The 18,162-nt window shown below is 30.1% G+C and overlaps 2 protein-coding genes, 1 long non-coding RNA gene and 1 other non-coding gene across 4 annotated transcripts in view; 1 reads left to right on the forward strand and 3 right to left on the reverse strand.

The window, feature by feature from the left end:
• Positions 1-12,235, forward strand: part of LOC147908699 (uncharacterized) — a 135,376-nt gene extending 123,141 nt beyond the window's left edge. Inside the window, exons 2-3 of the long non-coding RNA XR_015545963.1 lie at positions 11,667-11,996; positions 12,098-12,235. This is a non-coding gene — a long non-coding RNA (uncharacterized LOC147908699). The remainder of the gene's footprint in view (positions 1-11,666; positions 11,997-12,097) is intronic.
• LOC105144511 (uncharacterized) lies at positions 1,089-5,397 on the reverse strand. The gene is made up of 3 exons (XM_011053449.2): positions 4,231-5,397; positions 3,671-3,820; positions 1,089-2,389 (listed from the first exon to the last, which is right to left on the reverse strand). Exons 1-3 carry the CDS (start codon positions 4,593-4,595, stop codon positions 2,317-2,319), a joined length of 588 nt encoding a protein of 195 aa, XP_011051751.1. The 5' UTR covers positions 4,596-5,397; the 3' UTR covers positions 1,089-2,316.
• Positions 8,410-17,206, reverse strand: Karybeta3 (karyopherin beta 3). The gene is made up of 14 exons (XM_011053448.2): positions 17,084-17,206; positions 15,362-15,511; positions 14,956-15,182; positions 14,782-14,878; positions 13,949-14,514; positions 13,462-13,570; positions 12,809-13,108; positions 12,340-12,522; positions 12,129-12,255; positions 11,655-12,020; positions 11,318-11,571; positions 10,705-11,225; positions 10,398-10,617; positions 8,410-10,318 (listed from the first exon to the last, which is right to left on the reverse strand). Exons 1-14 carry the CDS (start codon positions 17,162-17,164, stop codon positions 10,229-10,231), a joined length of 3,291 nt encoding a protein of 1,096 aa, XP_011051750.2. The 5' UTR covers positions 17,165-17,206; the 3' UTR covers positions 8,410-10,228.
• LOC147908700 (small Cajal body-specific RNA 8) lies at positions 14,614-14,744 on the reverse strand. The gene has a single exon (XR_015546059.1).
• Positions 17,207-18,162: the final 956 nt, after the last annotated feature.

Below are 18,162 nucleotides of genomic sequence, written 5' to 3' on the forward strand. Positions count from 1 at the left end.
TGCTGTTTTTCTGTAAAGTTGATAGAACTTAATGATTTTTAGTAATTGATATTTCACTAACTATCGCGAAAATTGCAAAATGACTTTTCGATTCAGTTTAGTCTGCTTTATCCCTATGCAAGAATGCTATCATTACTTATCAAATATTCTGTATATATACGCACACATTTATATATAATAACATTTTATATTACTATATATAAATATAAAATTTCATAATGAATATTTGATCTTGCTTCATACCAGTTAACAATTTCTTGTTACCGTACAATAATTGTAAAACTATAAACAATCATTTTGTTTTAAATTAATAAAATTATATTGAACCATTAAATTTTTTAACGGGATGAACAGTTTATTTTTCTCCTCAATCCAATAGCGTTTATAAAGCTAAAGTTTTCCATATTATAATTATACTTTGGAATTGTAAAAAAAAAGAATATATCTTTGGGTACGTTCCGAATAACGCATAAAGCACATTATGCGCGCGCGCAATATTTGTTCTCTATTGTTCATCGAATAATAAAGAAAGATAAAATGATACATCATGCACTTCATGCGTAACTCGGAACGCACTCTTTAAGATTTTGAAGATCAAATGTTTTTTAAGTAATCTATATCTATTTATTTGATAACATTTTCCTTAATAATTTCGTGTCCATGTTATCCAAAAATATATTTAAATTAGATGTTCGAAACATTATCAATTTACACATTTTTCGTTTTTAAATTTAAAAGAGTTATTTGAATTTTATCTCAAGTTGATCTATCTTTTAAAAAAAGAGTACATTTGATTTCAATAAATAAAATGTAAGAGTACACTGTTTCACAATCTCAAAAAAGTACATATATTCTTGAAATCAATGATAACCCTAGTTACGATAGAAACACTAACACGTAGGCTAAAATATATTAATAGTTGAGATTTAAAAAATACAGTATATTGACAAGATGAGGAAATGTTATAAATTTTTCTATGTAGGAATCGATTCCTAAAATTAATTAACTTTAAAGACATTGCAAATAAATTAATTTGCAAATATTTATTTAATTTATTGTTATATATATTCATACATATATTTAGAAACATTAGCACGTAATTATTTCTTTTTAAGAATATAAGAAGAAATTATTATTTATTATTGTTGGTAAACATATACACAATAAATTAAAAACTAATTTGTTGTGTCTACTAGTCAAAGATTATCCATTTCATTCAGTCATTTAATCATGTAGTACCTAATCAGCAAACAATATTTCTAAAACATATTTTAAATGTTTATTTAAATTAGGATTGCATTAGATCATAAAAGTATTAGATATCAGATATCCGATATTTTTTTTCGGATATTTGATAGGACAATTATCCAAACAGATATCGGATATTTGTCGGATACTTGGAACACTTTAGTAAAAATATTTAATAAATATTTAAAGATATTTTTGAAATATCGTATGCTGAATAGGTAATTGTATTATTCTCTCTTAATATTATATATGTAAAACTACATGTTATTTCTCTTTTAATTTTTTTCGATTTTTTAATTTCTTGTAGTATTGCAAGAAATATAAGTTACATATCTATGTAATTTAATATTTCTATTTTATGTGTGACTGATAAATAGAAGATAAATAACTTGTGTAAAATTCTTTGTCGAGATATAAGGAATGATCTTTGCACACTGAATCATGAATACTATATTTCCTTTACAGTATAACCGAAAATATAAATTCCTTAATAAATATTAAAAAAGTTAAAAGTATCTAACTTTTAGATGGTATTGTTGCAAGTGTATCTTAAGATAGTGAATTATCTTAAGATATTAAACTACCTTAAAGATATTAAACTAAAATCACAATAGAGATTAAAGGGGATTCATCTCTAGCAGTGAGCAACAAATCATGGAAATTACATTTAGCCATTAAACAATATATAAAATCAATGCAATTGATGTACACGTTTTATGAATATGAAATAGAATATTACATGGTTCAGTGTCATCATGATTCAATTGTCGAATAATATCAACATAATACTTAATTTAGAAAAACTATTAATATAAAATATTTACAAAATTATCTAGACGGATTATAATATCTTGTGTAATACTACACGAGTCGCAAAATAGATTTAAACAAAAAGTTTAAACCTTTCACAATATTCAGCTTATTGATACAATAGTAATAATTAAAATATATTCATGAATGATAATTTACGCAATATAAATTATTCTTGTGTAAAAAGATCCAAGTTTATTTCGCAAGATTTGGAAAAGAAATGTCGAATGCTGCAGATGTTGATTGGCTAGAAAATGATTAATGTTTTGTCACATCTTTATGGGGAGAAAAACCCGAAACATCGTCTGTTGATTCAGTGCTCGACACGGATCTGTATATACAATATGAAAAAAAATTAAAATGTAATAAAATATTTATTATCTGTAATTATACAATAACTGTTACTTTTAATTTAAAAAAATATGTATATCCACATATATATCCATATATATGTATATATATCCACATATATATCTATATATATGTATGTATATATATATATATATATATATGTGTGTGTGTGTATCTACCAATGATGTCTAGGTAAAAAAGTATCTACATAAAGTATCTAATTATTTTAGCTTTATGTAAATTTAGCATTATTTAAATCCTTATAGGCGGAAATACTTGTATTTGTACCTGGATTTGTAGTACTTTTTAAGTTTAGAGATACGTAGATACAAGTTATTTATTTATATATTTTATATTATAATATTAGAAATATAATATAATATTAGAAACTTAATTTTTGATTATTATATAAATTATCATTTTTTTCAATTCTCTTTGTGCAAATGCTTTTATTTGTTTCACCTCATAGGAAATTTTAGTGCTTACTAATTAGGGAATAACGACTAAAGAATCTCATAGAAAGAGAATAGTAAACTGATCGTGTAACGCGGTCATCTATAATTGGTCCTAACATCATAGCTCTATAGAGTCTATTACAGGTGCAGAAAAAATCATACACATTAGTAAGCAGTATTGTTTTGTATTCTTTACATTTTTACTATTATAACTTGGAAATTAAGTTGAAACGAACAATAAATGTTTATAATCTCTACAATTTTACCATTATATGTTGGACATTAAGCTAAAACTAAGTTTGCTTTACTTACAAAAATTTACTTTCTTTATTTACAAAAATTTTTCTACCTACTATATAGATAGTAATTTCGTGTAAAATAAAACTTGCAGCTTGTTTTTCTTTTTTCTTTTCTTTTTGTTAAAATACCTAAAAATATCTAAATTTTTTAAATACTTTTATGCTCTACCTGTATTTGTACCCAGATAATTTTGTAAATATCTGTATTTTATATAATATATTTATAATTAAATATTTTTCCCATACAATCCCTATACTTCTACATTTCAAATGATATTTATTTGGACACTAGTATACACATATATGTATATACAAATGTTGAATACAAAGCATTGAAATTTTGTTACTTATTACAACCAACCGTTTAGTTATTCCTTGATTAATATAACTTTTTCTATTACTTATTCTTCATGCCATTAATATTTTTTATATTCGTATAAGAAATGCAATGTTTAATTCAAATAATCTATGATATAATAAATATAATAAATTATAATGAATAATTACTTATCAAGAACACCTATCTGTTCCGTGTTTTTACAAATTTTAGATGAACTTGCTGAGTGTATTTCATCTTCTTTTACAGTTGTATCCGTGTTTGCATCGCTGCTCACACAATCCGTAACATCTGAACAATCTGAACATGGAACTAAAATCCTACATTTAAATATAGAGTAATGGTTAAAGAAGTAAAAAATAACAATATAGAAATTTGTTTCAATTATATACGCTGCTCCATTTATGCGAACAAATGTATTGTTTTATAACTTTCAACTTATATTATTTGGACATGCGATCTAGCATGGCAATTTAGTAAATACAAATCTTAGATCTAATTATTCTTGTACGAAAATTAAAATGAAAGAATATTATTAATATTATTAATTTGTACTTTTCTGGATACTAAACATGGTAATAATACACATATTTTGATATGTGCCTATTGCTTTAATTAAGTACTTATTTTAACTATTATATTTCTTTGGGTGTTATTTATTTATTACTATGAATTATTGTTAATTTTGCTCTTCCATATCAATTTTTCATTACCTTTAGAATATACTTACCCGTGCTTTCTTTTTAAGTGCTCTTGTAAATTATTCTTTTTATCGTCCATTATTATTATGTTACATACGTTACATTTCGCGAACTGTGTGTCTTTTATTTCGATAAAATGATCCGATATCCAATGAGTACGTTCATCTTCCTTTTCTTCTTCTGATAATTCTTTCGAATGTTTCCGTACCAAGTGATCACGTAAAAAGGTTGGGAATCGACTTGTTATGAATTTCGGACAATGATGACATTTCGCGTAAATACTGTTTGGCATTTTTGTGTAATGTCTACGTATCCACTGACGAACTGGAAATTGATTCTGGCAATTGGTTCTGCACTGGTGATGTTTACGGAATGTTGCTTTTTGTTCTGCCATTCTAACTGTTTTATATTACGGTATATCTGTAATTAACCACCGAATGTATAAAAATGATGTGAGGTAGCGTTTGCAAAAATTGCTTGTAAAAGGTCAAAAACACTGGGTACGTTCATCGACGTAATATAAATATTGATATGTATATAATTTGAATCTGCTAAACTACCGAATCATACAGCTCTCGCACATAACACTAATTACATTACTTTAAAAAGTAATTAAAAATTACTTTCTTATTTAAATAGAAATATAATTTCAATTTCAACTGAATGTCATTTACCACTAATAATGTTATATTTGTAATACTATATCATTACATAGGACCCTGATATCACACACTGAGGAGCCTTTGTAGAAAAACAGGATTTTAATATTTGCCTCTTTTAATATTTTTACTTACCTTAACCTTACTTAACCTTTTAAATAAGTTATTTTTTAAATAATTGGGTTCCAAATAACCGTTGCTTCCGATGTTATATATAAGTTTTCGATACAAGAAATATAAGGTGCAGGTGGTCTTAATTTCGAGAGATATAAAAAATTTTTTTTAATGATAGAACTTACCGAATTTATTCTGTAGTAAGCAGGAAACATTAGATCAATATCTTAATATATTGATTTTATGAAAATTTCATCAACGTTTTCATCTAATATTTTGTAAATGTGTTTATAATATTATATAATAATATAAAATATTTTTAAACTTTCAAGAAATGTTTTAAGAATTTATATTCTTAACTTTAGCACGTGAAAGAACATTGTTGAGATGTCACATTATATTAAATGTTAGTATACAATAAATATATTTTGTAAATATAAAAAACGTTAATTAATGACAAAAATTTTTTAATTTTAACACAAAAATAAAAGGAAGAGAAGAATTTTAACACAAAAATAAAGGAAGAAAATAAAATTTATCGTGAATACAATGTATACATATATGTTTTTCTGTAGCAAATGTGCATAAGAGACAACTACTGTAGAGAATCATAAAGCTGTCTGTTTTATCGATTAACCGCAATGTTTGTAGATAGATTGCATATATTATTTTTGCACATATGAAAATTCTTTTTCAAAATCAAAACATAGGATAACGCGATAATATTAATCTGTAGTGTGGAATTTATATTATTTATATCATCAATTTATATATGTACATAAATTTTTGAAATTAAAGTCTTTTATCATGTCGTAGTTTCCCAGATAGCTAGCAAAAAGTCACAGCTGAACAAGCTGTAATTTTTATAATTTAGATATTGTACAGTATCGTGCAAGTCAATGTCGTCAGATTAATTACTACTTCAAATTATATTACAGTGCTAGCATTAAAACAAAACTGCGTGCTATAACTTTGGAATTACACGATGCTTTTACGCGTGACTAGTTTCGTACAGAAATATTCAATATATCTAATTTTCAAGCAGTGCACAATAGAGAGACACAGCGAAATTCAGTTACTCGTATTTAAAAAACTACATCAAACTGAATAAAAGGCGCAGTATGATGAGAAATTCTCAGCAAAAAATTTTTATCTTTTTTTTAACTGTGTTCTTCTAGATCATCTAATTAAACTTTTAAATGTCAGCAGACTCAACATCTAAAAGTTTAATTGGATGATCTAGAAGAATACACCAATAACAACAAGCGCTCAACTGTTAAGTCTGCTAAATGCAGCCAATGACGATGATGATGATGTTGAGTTCCCATAATTGGCTTCAAGATGATTGAATTATTAAAAATTTTACATGCCGTAACATCGTACACTTAGTGCGACCAATGTGCTGTTTTGTTTCATGTGACTTCACGAATTTCAATACATGATGTCTCACATGAGTGTAACATGCGTGGTGGTTTGTTTCAGAGCCTCACGATTCTGTACCGTTAAAGGATCCTCTACATAGAAGTCTTGGTTGTGGAGTCTTAAATCGTAGGAAATCAACCAATCAAATATAAGAAGAATATTCGATTAAAATTGGTCAGTTTTCTACGACTTGAAACTTCATGACCGTCTACGATTTCCATGTAGAAGATCTTTAACTCGTGTGTGTAAGCTTATTGAATCGGTAAAACAAAGATTCGGAGTTCGGTTTTTATTGTAGGATCCCTTAAAGTTCGTATTAGAATACTAACTTTATATGTATATATGTGCACACGTACGCACGCACACACACAGATTTCGTAAACAGAAATTTATTAAAGTGTTTTACGCCCATATCAAATTAATGATTCTGCAGACCTGTTTTTTGTTTCTGCTGCCTACTCTGATTGTCGATCCATAGTGAACCAATTACAGTCAGATAACCTCGTTAATTGTAATTAGATCATTATTATTTGGTAGTCAGAGTTGGCAGTCGAGTGCCTACAAAATCACATTAGTTTGATATGGGCGTAAAACTCTTTAGCAAATCTCTGTTATCTTTACGGAATCTATGTGTGTGTTATATTGCATATATCTATATGTTATATATATCTGTATTATATATATTATAAAATATTAAATCCTATAAGGCAAGTTTGAAAAATTCGAAAAATTAAGTAAGAAATGTTATTTATAAATTTTTATTTTAAACAAATCTTTAAGATAAAGATTTAAATATTGCAAATTAATGAGTACGTTTGGATAATTATTTGTGAGTACTAGTTACTTGAATCAAAATGCTAAAGCGTAATGTGTGTGTGTGTAACACACACGCGCGTGCGCACACACACACACACACACACACACACACATACACACATACATTACGCTTTAGTATTTTAGCTAGATCTCTTTTGATTTGAGTCAGCTTGTAATCAAAGAAAATACCTATAAAATAATAAATACAATATTCGAACGTTTTGAGTGCGGGAAATATTTAGCACGCTGAGTGCGAAATGCGAAGTACCGTTGTATAAATTATGTTCTTAAATCAGGTTTTCTCCATTATTTTAAAACGTGTCTTGCGTATATAAAAAATGGATAAATATTGAATAAATAAGCATATCAATTTTGCGTCATTTATTTTCGAGTCTTCTTTAAAATAGCAAAAAAAAAAACGAAGAAAATATAAATATACATTTGAAATGTAATTTATTCATTAAATTTGGATTAATGATCTCTTCTGACTATTTTCGCTAGCAAATTATAAATGCACATTAATTGATCATACACAAGATATTCGATATCAGGCGGACTGAACGTCCGATTCATTTACATTGACCTTTCCAATATATTGGAATACGAATTACTTACATAAAATGAAACAAAATAATGCAAGTGTTATAAATAACTTCAGCTGTACTGATATATATTGTGACATGCATTGTAAACATATTACCTTCACCTGTAGTTATCGCTTTCAAATTTATACGTGCTGCACTTGTCAATATCTACAAAAATGTTTTATCTTTTGCAGTAGCGATCGACGAAGCGATACTCAGTAAACTCATAATATACTTTTAATTATTTCAACTTCAACTATTCAATTGTATATACTGATAATTGTACATATTTCTCTTATCAACTTTTTTTACGTCACAATGTGTGTGTCTATAGGGTAATTATCACATAACCTTGTAATAAATTTTACTCTAATAATTACTGTCTTTAAGATAAACGACGAGCAGTCAGCTTAAGCTAATTTACGATTATTTAAGATGATTTGATTATGTTCGTAAAATTTAATTAAATGTATAACATTTTATGTAACGTAATAATACTAGCAATATATATATATATATATATATATATATATATATATATATATATATACACTGGCTATTAAATTCATTAAAAATAAAATATATATAAATGTAGGTGAAGCAAAACAAACAATTACAAAGCTGAGATTTATTTTAGCTAATAATGGTTTTAAAATAATCTCTATATAAGAATTATAACTTTTCATTTCTTTCACATTGATTTTTACCGTTCCTTTATCGCAAATATGTATCGCATAAACAATCCAATATTAATTTTCTATATATTTGCTGCAATTATGCACCTTACAAGATGGTATTGTTTTTCTGTGAATTAACGAGGCAATGTGCCTACTATATATCAAGGATACTTACAATCGAGTACTTCAACTCTAGATACTTGTTCTCGATATTTTTATATACTTTGATGTATGTACAAATAAATGTTTATTCTTTACTTTTATTCCTCTACATGTTTTAGTAAAAAAAAAGTCATTGGAGCATTTATGTTTGGAGTAGCCGCGAAGATGTAGTAAGAGGTAATTTTTTCATTTGTGAAATTTCTATACAATTGCAAGTATTGGAGCACATATTTTATAAATAAATAGCAAACAAGCACGGAAAGGAGAAGCTATTCAAATGGATTATTTCACTCTGTCAGTTCTCTTTTGTTTATCATCTTGATTCTCATCGTGTTACAATTAGTCGAAGGAAACGTAATTTCTGTATTATAGTCATTTTTTTACGTAATATTTTTTGTTTCTTTTTTTTATTTTCGAAACATATTTAGTTTATGACGTTGACATATTGTAATGTTACAGCTAAGTAAACATAACTAAATATAAATTAGCTGTAAGATTACAAGAACAATTTGCGATATTTGAACATATTTGTATATTTCTAATATATCTTTACAAGAAAAAAATGCATTTGATATACATCGCAGAGTCGTATCTTATGAATCTTGAATCTAAAATTTTTAAAATTTCATTACGTTTCATTCAAAAGGCATTCGTATACCTCAACATTGCAACATTATTGATATTATCATTAAATAACATTTACTGTAGTATCTAAATTTAATAATAAAAATATCTAAATCACAATCACGCGTTCATATCGTGGCTACACTGAGGCTTTCCAGTCTATCTTGCATTATTAATTTTGTTATTTTGCCGAAACGTGAGAACATTTGAGAATGTAAACAGAATTTAGAAAGATCACAGTGACAAAATTATAATTCCTTAACGTTATATTCGCATAACAAAGCTATAATATGTATGTAGTACTATGCAATTTTTTTACAAAGCAATTTTTTAAGATAATTTAGCATCGTTCGGCTCTCAATGGCAGGAGAACGTTATCGTTTGAATGTCTGATTTAAGTCGACGTCATTATTCATAAATTTTTTAAATAATGTTCACCAATGTGATGCAGAAAGAAAAGAGATATGTACAAACTAAGTATGTATGTATGTATATATATATATATATATATATATATATATGTATATATATATATATATATATATATATATATAATATTGGATTTAAAATATTTCAGGAATATATAATTTTTTCTGCCAATGCGAGTTCATTCATGTAACTAATAAAATTTGTTTTCGACTTATATTCATTTGTAGAAGCACTGTAAAATAATGACAAACTCTAATTTTACTTCAAATGTTTAACAACAATCCCTGACAAAACTAAGTATTGAATCTGAGAAATGATACAGAAATACATATTCAACAAGTACGTGGATAATAATAGAATGCTTAAATATAGTTGCATGTGTATATGTGCGTGCGTGTGTGTGTGTGTGTGTGTGTGTGTGTGTAACTAGGCTGGAGCGAATGTTTTATAGGTACAATATACCTACAATCTTTACGATTTTTTCGAGAGATTAATTAACGCGGGCATTAATTTTTTTTTACTTGTTACAATGTTAAAAATTCAACTTAGTGCACTAAGTGCCTCGTGAAGCGCCTGTTGTTGATCTGTTGTCAACTGCATTATAGTTGCCTGGAATATCGTGTCGTTGTTCTGAAAATATAAAATCATGTTTACTTATTATCCGAGAATTCTAACGATAAATATAAACAAATTTTACTACTACACTTACTTGTATTTCTCTAACAATACTAAGAATTCTAGACATAACAGGATGGTCGGTAGGCACAGCTTCTCTGAACAATGCTTCAGCAAAGAAACTTATAAGTCGAGGCAAATGCGCATTATTCGTTCCTAAAACTACTACATGATTTGCTTCAATCAAATCACACAGATATCCATATACATGAGGTGCTTCATCTTCATCTTCGACGACTGGCAGCCAAGTTAGCCTATATAGATAGAAGCGCTTCAAATAAAATTCTTGTTTGCAACTTATCAAATAACAAATAACGATTTTTTTTAATATCAAAGTTTACCAGTGTGGAAGAATTTCATCGACGTTGATTGCTTTGTTATTATATTTGAGAATTTTAGTCACTGCTGAAATAGCATTTTCAGTAGGATTTACATTTTCTGGCGATCTAGATTCAGGATCATTAATAACTTCCATCAGTTTTGGTAAAGCTTCTGCACATGCTTGCGCAAAGCCTTCTCCACCGAATTGACCTAAAACTCCGCAACCATAAGCTGCTGCTTGTCTAACTTCTGCAGATTTATCAGAAACATATTGAATCATGGGTCGTAAAAAGAATTCTTGATATTTTGCACACTCAGGTCCTCCGAATTCTATAATATCGTCAAAGACGCATAAAGCCCACTGATGATCCGACCACGATCTTTCAGGACTCAATAATTTTACGAAATGTCCGCATATTTGATCAAAGTATGGGAAGAAAGAAGACTTGTAAGTTGTAAATAAGGCATGTAAAATGTCAGCAATTTTACTGAGTGTGTATACGTCCTCATTGTCTTCATCAGCAAGTTGTTCTTCAACAACCTAAATTTAAATTAAATATAAAAAGAGCGTCAGTAGAAGAAATATTTATAAAATTTCCATGAAACTGTATAAATAATTAATTTTCATAATACCTCATCATAATCTTCATCTTTTCGTTTCTCCAATCTAGCAACTGCTCGGTCAAAATGTTCAGTGAGTAACTTATCTAAAAGTCGTAAAAGTTCAGTCATATGCGGTGCACTTAAGCAACCTACGCCCAATGTTTCGATACATTTTGCTAAAGAGGATAATAATTCCAACAACACTTCAGATTCTGGCTCTGTATCGATAGCTTTCAATAAATCTGGGCAAATATATGCCCACATGCCTTCTAGATACTGTGGACCTATAAACATTAATACTTATATTAATATAAGAGTTTTGTTATTGAAAAGTTACACGGTTTTTTAAATAAAAATATTATCTAACCTTTTATTTTAGCACAGTCAAGAAGATATGGCAAACTTGCTGCAGCTGCAGTTCTAACACCATCGTGGAAGTAAAACTTCAACATCGGTACCATTAATCGTACAACTTCTTCTGCATAATCCGCAAAACCTTCCTTTAATTCTCGTGCATAACAAACCAACATTTCGCATGCAGAAGCCTTATCCTCCAAACCAGCTGTTTTGATTCCAAAGTTTTGTTGCTCTCCTAGTGAAACAAATTGCCAATCGAGATCACCCTCGATACCTTCCATGTCTTCATTGTCCAGTAATGCAACTTCAGGCTTCATAGCGGCTGTTCGTAATACAGGACCCATTACTAATGGTAAGTATTGTTCAAATTGCTTCCCTATAAAAAAAAAAGATATATTTTTTACAAAATCGCGTGATCACAAAAAGTTTCTGTAATATGATAAAACTTGACAGAAGCATCGAGACTTCATTATCAACATCTCACCAAGAATTTTACAAATCCTGGCCCAAGCAGATATAAGATAGCTGGTTTGTGGATCGTCATCAGGAAGATCACCTTCTGAATGTGTTTTGAGTAACATATCCATAACTTCACTAGCATCAGCAATAAACTGTTAACATTAAACAACTTGTAATTAATGTAATTAATGACAAGATTTTTGTTCAGCACATATTAAACAAGGATAAGTGTTCACCTTTTCTGGGCCAACAGCTAAGCCTACAAGACTGACACATTCGATCGTCTTGCCTCGTAATATTTTGTGTTCCTGTAGAGTCGCATTTTGAATGATAAATTTCAAACAAGGCATTAGCCTGTCGTAATAAGTTACAAATTGTTCCTCACATGTATCCGCAACAGAGGCAATTGTTGTAACAACCTATAAAAATACAATAAAAAATTTAGGTTTACATTAAATTGTAACTATTCTTAAAAATTTATATTTTATGTAACTACTAGGAGTATTTATATTTTATACATGGAATTGTAATAAATGTCACGTAGAATTATATAGAAGCGGCTTATAATTTACAGGTTTTAAGGTTTGATTTTTCATCTATATAAAAATTTTAAATTTATTTAATAAAAAAAAAGCTGAAATCTTTAGAACAGATCAAGATATATCCGGAAGCCAATGTAGATGGATTTATTATAATTCAACTTACCTGTTCAAGTACAAGTTTAGTTCCCTTTTCAACTAATTCATGGAATTTAGCAGTCAGTATTGATTCAAGTTTAGCCATTATAGCATCGAGATATGGTGTTAGAATATTTTTCGGGCAATCTTCGCTGAAGTTTACAAGAGCTGCGCCAGCATGAGCTTGAACTCTAGGATTCGCATTATCGTCTAACACCATTAATAATCCAGGGATAACTTTATCATGAAATTTCTTTTCAAATATGGGCGAAAAATCTGTAGACATTTGACCTACTGCGTTGCAAGCAGCATATCTTACACGAGGATGCTAAAAAAGTCCAAAATTACTTAATGTATTCATGAATTTTACATTTATATTAATTTACATATAAATGATATATGTTCCAAAACTAAGATTACTATTACTACTAATAGTAATCAACCCTCAGGAACCGCAAGGAACAAATTTTGATTACTAAAACAGTAATACAGTAAAAATTTGTTTCCTATGTTTAATTTGCCACAATTGTAACGCTGTCATATCCACATTGATGTGACTGTCGGATTAACTTGTGGCTTAGTAAGTTATATATGTATAATTTGACATAAAAAATAATTTTAAACTACTGATGACAAATAAAATTAAAATTTATAAAATAAATTTGTTATTGTCTTACTTACCGGGTCTTGTAGATATTGTATCACACCATCCATTATTTGTGGTAAAAGAGCTTCCATTTGCTTGTGGCATCCTTCACCAACAGCTGAAATAGCCATAAGTGCTGCGTGCCTAATAATAATAATAAAAAATGTGTTTATATATAGACAAATATAGATGAGAAAGTAGAAAAATACAAAACTTGATTATTTAACAAATGAAAAAGCTGTATGTTTTTATAATTATAGCAGTCATACTATACAACTGCCAATTTTTATCTTAAACATCGCAAAGAGAATCTCAGATCAACTGCCAGAACGGCAGAGAAAAAGAGGATTGTCTCATTGGTTATTCTATCACAGACGTAACGCAATTATATAAAAGTATATAACTGCTGACTTTTCTGTGAATGTGTTATTATTCGATTATACATAATATATTAAATATTAGATTTCAATACAACCGTAACTATATAACTAAATATATAAGATACAGATGTTATATGTTTACCTATACTTCCAATCACTGTTATTTAACATTGTAGGGATATTTTGCACGATTTGTGGTAGCATAGTTTTTCCTCCTAACCCACACGCCAATCTATCTAAAGCACTTTCTGCAACCACATTGTTGCTATCATTATCTTCTTCAATTATTTCATCAGAGAAACTCCATTTCTCATCTTCTTCCAAGTCAGTCATCATCTTCAGTACCAATGGCACTAAAGATACTATGTATTTTTCACCACCTTTCCGTACCATAGCTGGTGCAGTTTCCGCTAGAGTTACCAAAACTTCTAGTGCCAATTGTCTCCAAGAGTCAGGCATTTCTTCATTAGAGAATACATTCATGCACAATTGCATAACATTATCTAATTGCCCCCTGAGGAATTTTGGTGTGGTTTCAGCAATATCTATCAACACTTTTATAAGAGCATCATCATCTTGCTTTTCTATAGATTGAGCGGTTACTTGTACAAGCGCTGGAACTAATTCTGAAAAATGTTTGTGTATGTTTTCCTCTTTGTCATGTAATGTTATAAACGCTCCAATTGCTCGTACTGCTTGAAATCTGACCTGTGTGGTAAGAACAATTGCAACGATTATAATTACTCGCATAATAAAAAAATTTCATAATTAAACAAATTTTTGTTTTTAGAATATAATTGTTCTACAAAATGTATGCCCCGTATCTGTCTGTAAAATAGTACTTCACAAGTTACAGTCATCAGAAGGCACTTTTTTTTTTTGGAAGAATTATGTGACGAGTAATCTTGTCTTGTCGACTCTCATGTATCCATCTCCCGTTAAACTAAATAAAAATATAAGTAAATTTCACATTACCTCATAATTTGTCATATCTAACACAGATTGTTGTAACATTTGTTTTATAAGATCAAGATGATTTGCTTGTTGATTTCCAAATACGCCTGGGACGGATCTGCATGCACATTTAATTTCTTTTACTTTTTTTCTTATTAAATATATTCATATAAGATAGAGTTCAAGAAAACTCACGTGAACATACGAAGAGCGCTTTCTTTTAATGCCGGTAATGGACTATTCGCGCACTGAAATAGGAACTGAAGAAACTCTGGCCATTGATTATTGCCATCTTCATCTATTAAATTCCTGGCAACTTCAGCTGCAACGTCACAGACCTTACGTCGAATATTTTCAGTTTGTTCATTTTGAACCGATAATAAAATTTGTTCCTTCAACTGGGCTTGCGCCTCTGGTGGAATCTGTATAATAATTACATATCAAATTTATTTTTAATTGATCTTTGACTCAAACATAGATAATCATTAATTTCTTGATAAGAGGTTCTTAAGAAATAACTTAAGAAATAAGAATTAAAAAAGAGCATATTTTAGCAAAAATTTTATATAGCTAAAGATTAGGAAAAAAAGTTTTAGACTACCTTAGGATAAAAATCCATAAATTCTGAAGAGAATAATCGACGTAACAATACTGCAGCAATAGTTCGCATTTCTTCTGCAAGTGTACCATTGCAAATAGTAGTTAAGAGAAATGTCACCTTGCTTTCCACTGGAAGATTACCATACGCCTCCTAAATAATTCCAGAATTCAAAAATATGTAATTTAAAATTTTTGTTATAATGCTTCTAATGATAAGAATATATGTAGTAATAAATATTTTCCAATCAAAAAATATAAAATCTCTTAGGTCTGGTTTCATAAATATAAAATTAATCTCAATTTAATTTACTGTTTATCTTTTTTCAATTTTTAGAATTACGAAAAGATAAAGAGTAAATTAAACTGAGATTAAAATTAATCTCATGTCGATAAAACCAGATCTTAAAAATTTATGTTATAAACATAAATTTTTCACTCGAAATTTATATTTGTCTAATAAGCATTTATTTCGTCTTCAAAAAGAATTAAATCATTATATAAGAAAAATTAATTTTATGATAATGTCAAAGAAATGCCATTTAACCCTGCCATTAGTGCTAAAATGTTATGGACAATTTTAAAAAGCTAATAGTTTTTATGGAATGATAGTTTTATAATATAATTTGATAAAATAAATAATTAAATATATACAAAGCACTTTTATTTATTATATTATAATATAAAGAAAGTATTTAACAAGAAATAGATGTTTAAAATCTTTCAGCTTATTATGACAATCTCCACGCTTGGGTTAATATAAGAAATTCTTTTCCAAATTAGAATACAAAGATGCAGCATTATAAAGCAAATGTCTTTGTCTTGTTACTATACATTATAGTATAATGATTATACGTTATATATGAAGAACATATATACAATGAATATATCTATAGATACCTAAATTTCACAGCTGCCAAAATCAAAGTACTCTCTCCCGAACTAAATTTGCTAAGCTAAATCTGACTCATTTCGTGGGGAATACATATTGTAATCAGTGCACGTATGAATATTCGACGAATAACGACACGTGATCGTGTGGTGAGTCAAGGTAAGACATATATAGAACTCGCCGAACGGTATTAAAATCGTGCGAGTAATCAGATCAGATACTTGCAATCGCACGCGGAGTCGGGTGGGTCGTAAGGTGGATAAGAACGACGCACGCGAAACATGCTACGGCATTCGCCGGAAATCGCGTGTAGGCGGGAAAACGGGATGCATCTCGTAAAACATGCGTGCCTCCACGTCGCGGGGGGGACGGACGGACGTGATGAAACGTCGTCCACGTCGCGACGCGAGCCCCGCCTTCGTAGCCGAGCTCGGAGCCGGACGATGAGCTTTGTGAGAAAAGGAGAGAAACGTCGGACTCCTGTCGTCCGCACACGCGGAGCTGACGGATGGCACGCGGGGCGCGCGCCGCGCGTTACCCGCATGCGAGACACCATTTTGGATTTCTTCACCGATCGCGTGAATGCGTCAAAATTCGTCCGGACATGATGGACCCTCTTCGTCGGCGTGTCGCGATCGATCGCTACGACGACGTCGAGGGTGCGAGCTGCGTCGCGCGTTCAACGCCGGTTGTGGCATCCGCGTGCGAGATCTGACAACACGTCGGCAACGTGCTCGGCAGGAACAGGCCACGCCGCGGACACTCGCGCCGACCGGCATGCGTTCGACGTAGGTCGAGCGCGACCGCGAAAATTCACTGGGAGTTTAAACATACCTCCGCCTGCGTCCGGACATCGTTATCTGTGCTGAGGAGTGTATTCAGAAGCTGTTGAAACTGTTCGAGATCTGCCGCCATTGTTACTGACCGACTGAAGCCAAGCGCACACTTGTCCGAGTCTATCGTCATTTGACGTGTACCAACGTTGCACAACGAAATGTTACTATCTGCCCGTGACGTTGCCAACGTTAGGTTTGTTCGCGTTATGTGCACTTTTTGTACTCAGCATCTTCATTTTCTCTCTTTTCAATACCAGGGCTACGTTCTAAAATTTCATCTTCGAGGAAGATTTTACTCTACATGCTGTAGTGTACGTTACGTGTTCTATATATTTCGAGTAAAATTATACAATATATATATTCATCTCGTTTTAAGTGCAAAAACTTTTTGGGATTTCAAGCAGTGCGAATATATTCGATCTGTTCACATTGCTTGCACTTTTTGCATTTAGCATTTTTGTTCTCTCTCTTTTCAATGCCTAAATATATATTTATCCCTTTTTAACTGTAAAGTGTTTTTTGGGGATTTCAAGCAACACGAACAAACCTATTATCGGCTGCTTGGAAATGAGATCTATTGAATTCGATTGGTTCGTGACGTAAAGGTACCCTTCTATTGATGCTTAACTTTGGGTATATTCTAAATTATTATAACACAAAGCGCTTGATGCATCTTTTGTCCTTATTGTTCACTGAAGAATAAAGAACCCAATCAGAAATGATAATAGAATCGACATCAATGTCGATTCGATGTCGATTTCATTATCATTTCTGACTGGGAAGGATAAAATGATACCTCGTGCGCTTCATGCGTAATTCAGAACGCATCCTTTAACGTCAAGCAGGTCACGTGATAAAAATTTACGAATAGCAAGCGTCAATGTGATAACCTTAAGGTCTGTGTGTTATAATCTGTAAGAATTGACCAATCAGAGTCGTATATTCCTTTCCCATTCGATTGTGGCTATGATCAAAGGTATTCATAGTCGGCTCTTATATTTAAGATCGTCTTAAGTACAATTTTAAGATGTCATGAATCAATCAGAGGACCACATTAGCAACTTAAGACATTACTTA

The sequence above is a fragment of the Acromyrmex echinatior genome, chromosome 8 (assembly GCF_024713525.1).
Source record: "Acromyrmex echinatior isolate Ae372 chromosome 8, ASM2471352v2, whole genome shotgun sequence".
In the NCBI taxonomy this organism is placed as follows: Eukaryota; Metazoa; Arthropoda; class Insecta; order Hymenoptera; family Formicidae; genus Acromyrmex; species Acromyrmex echinatior.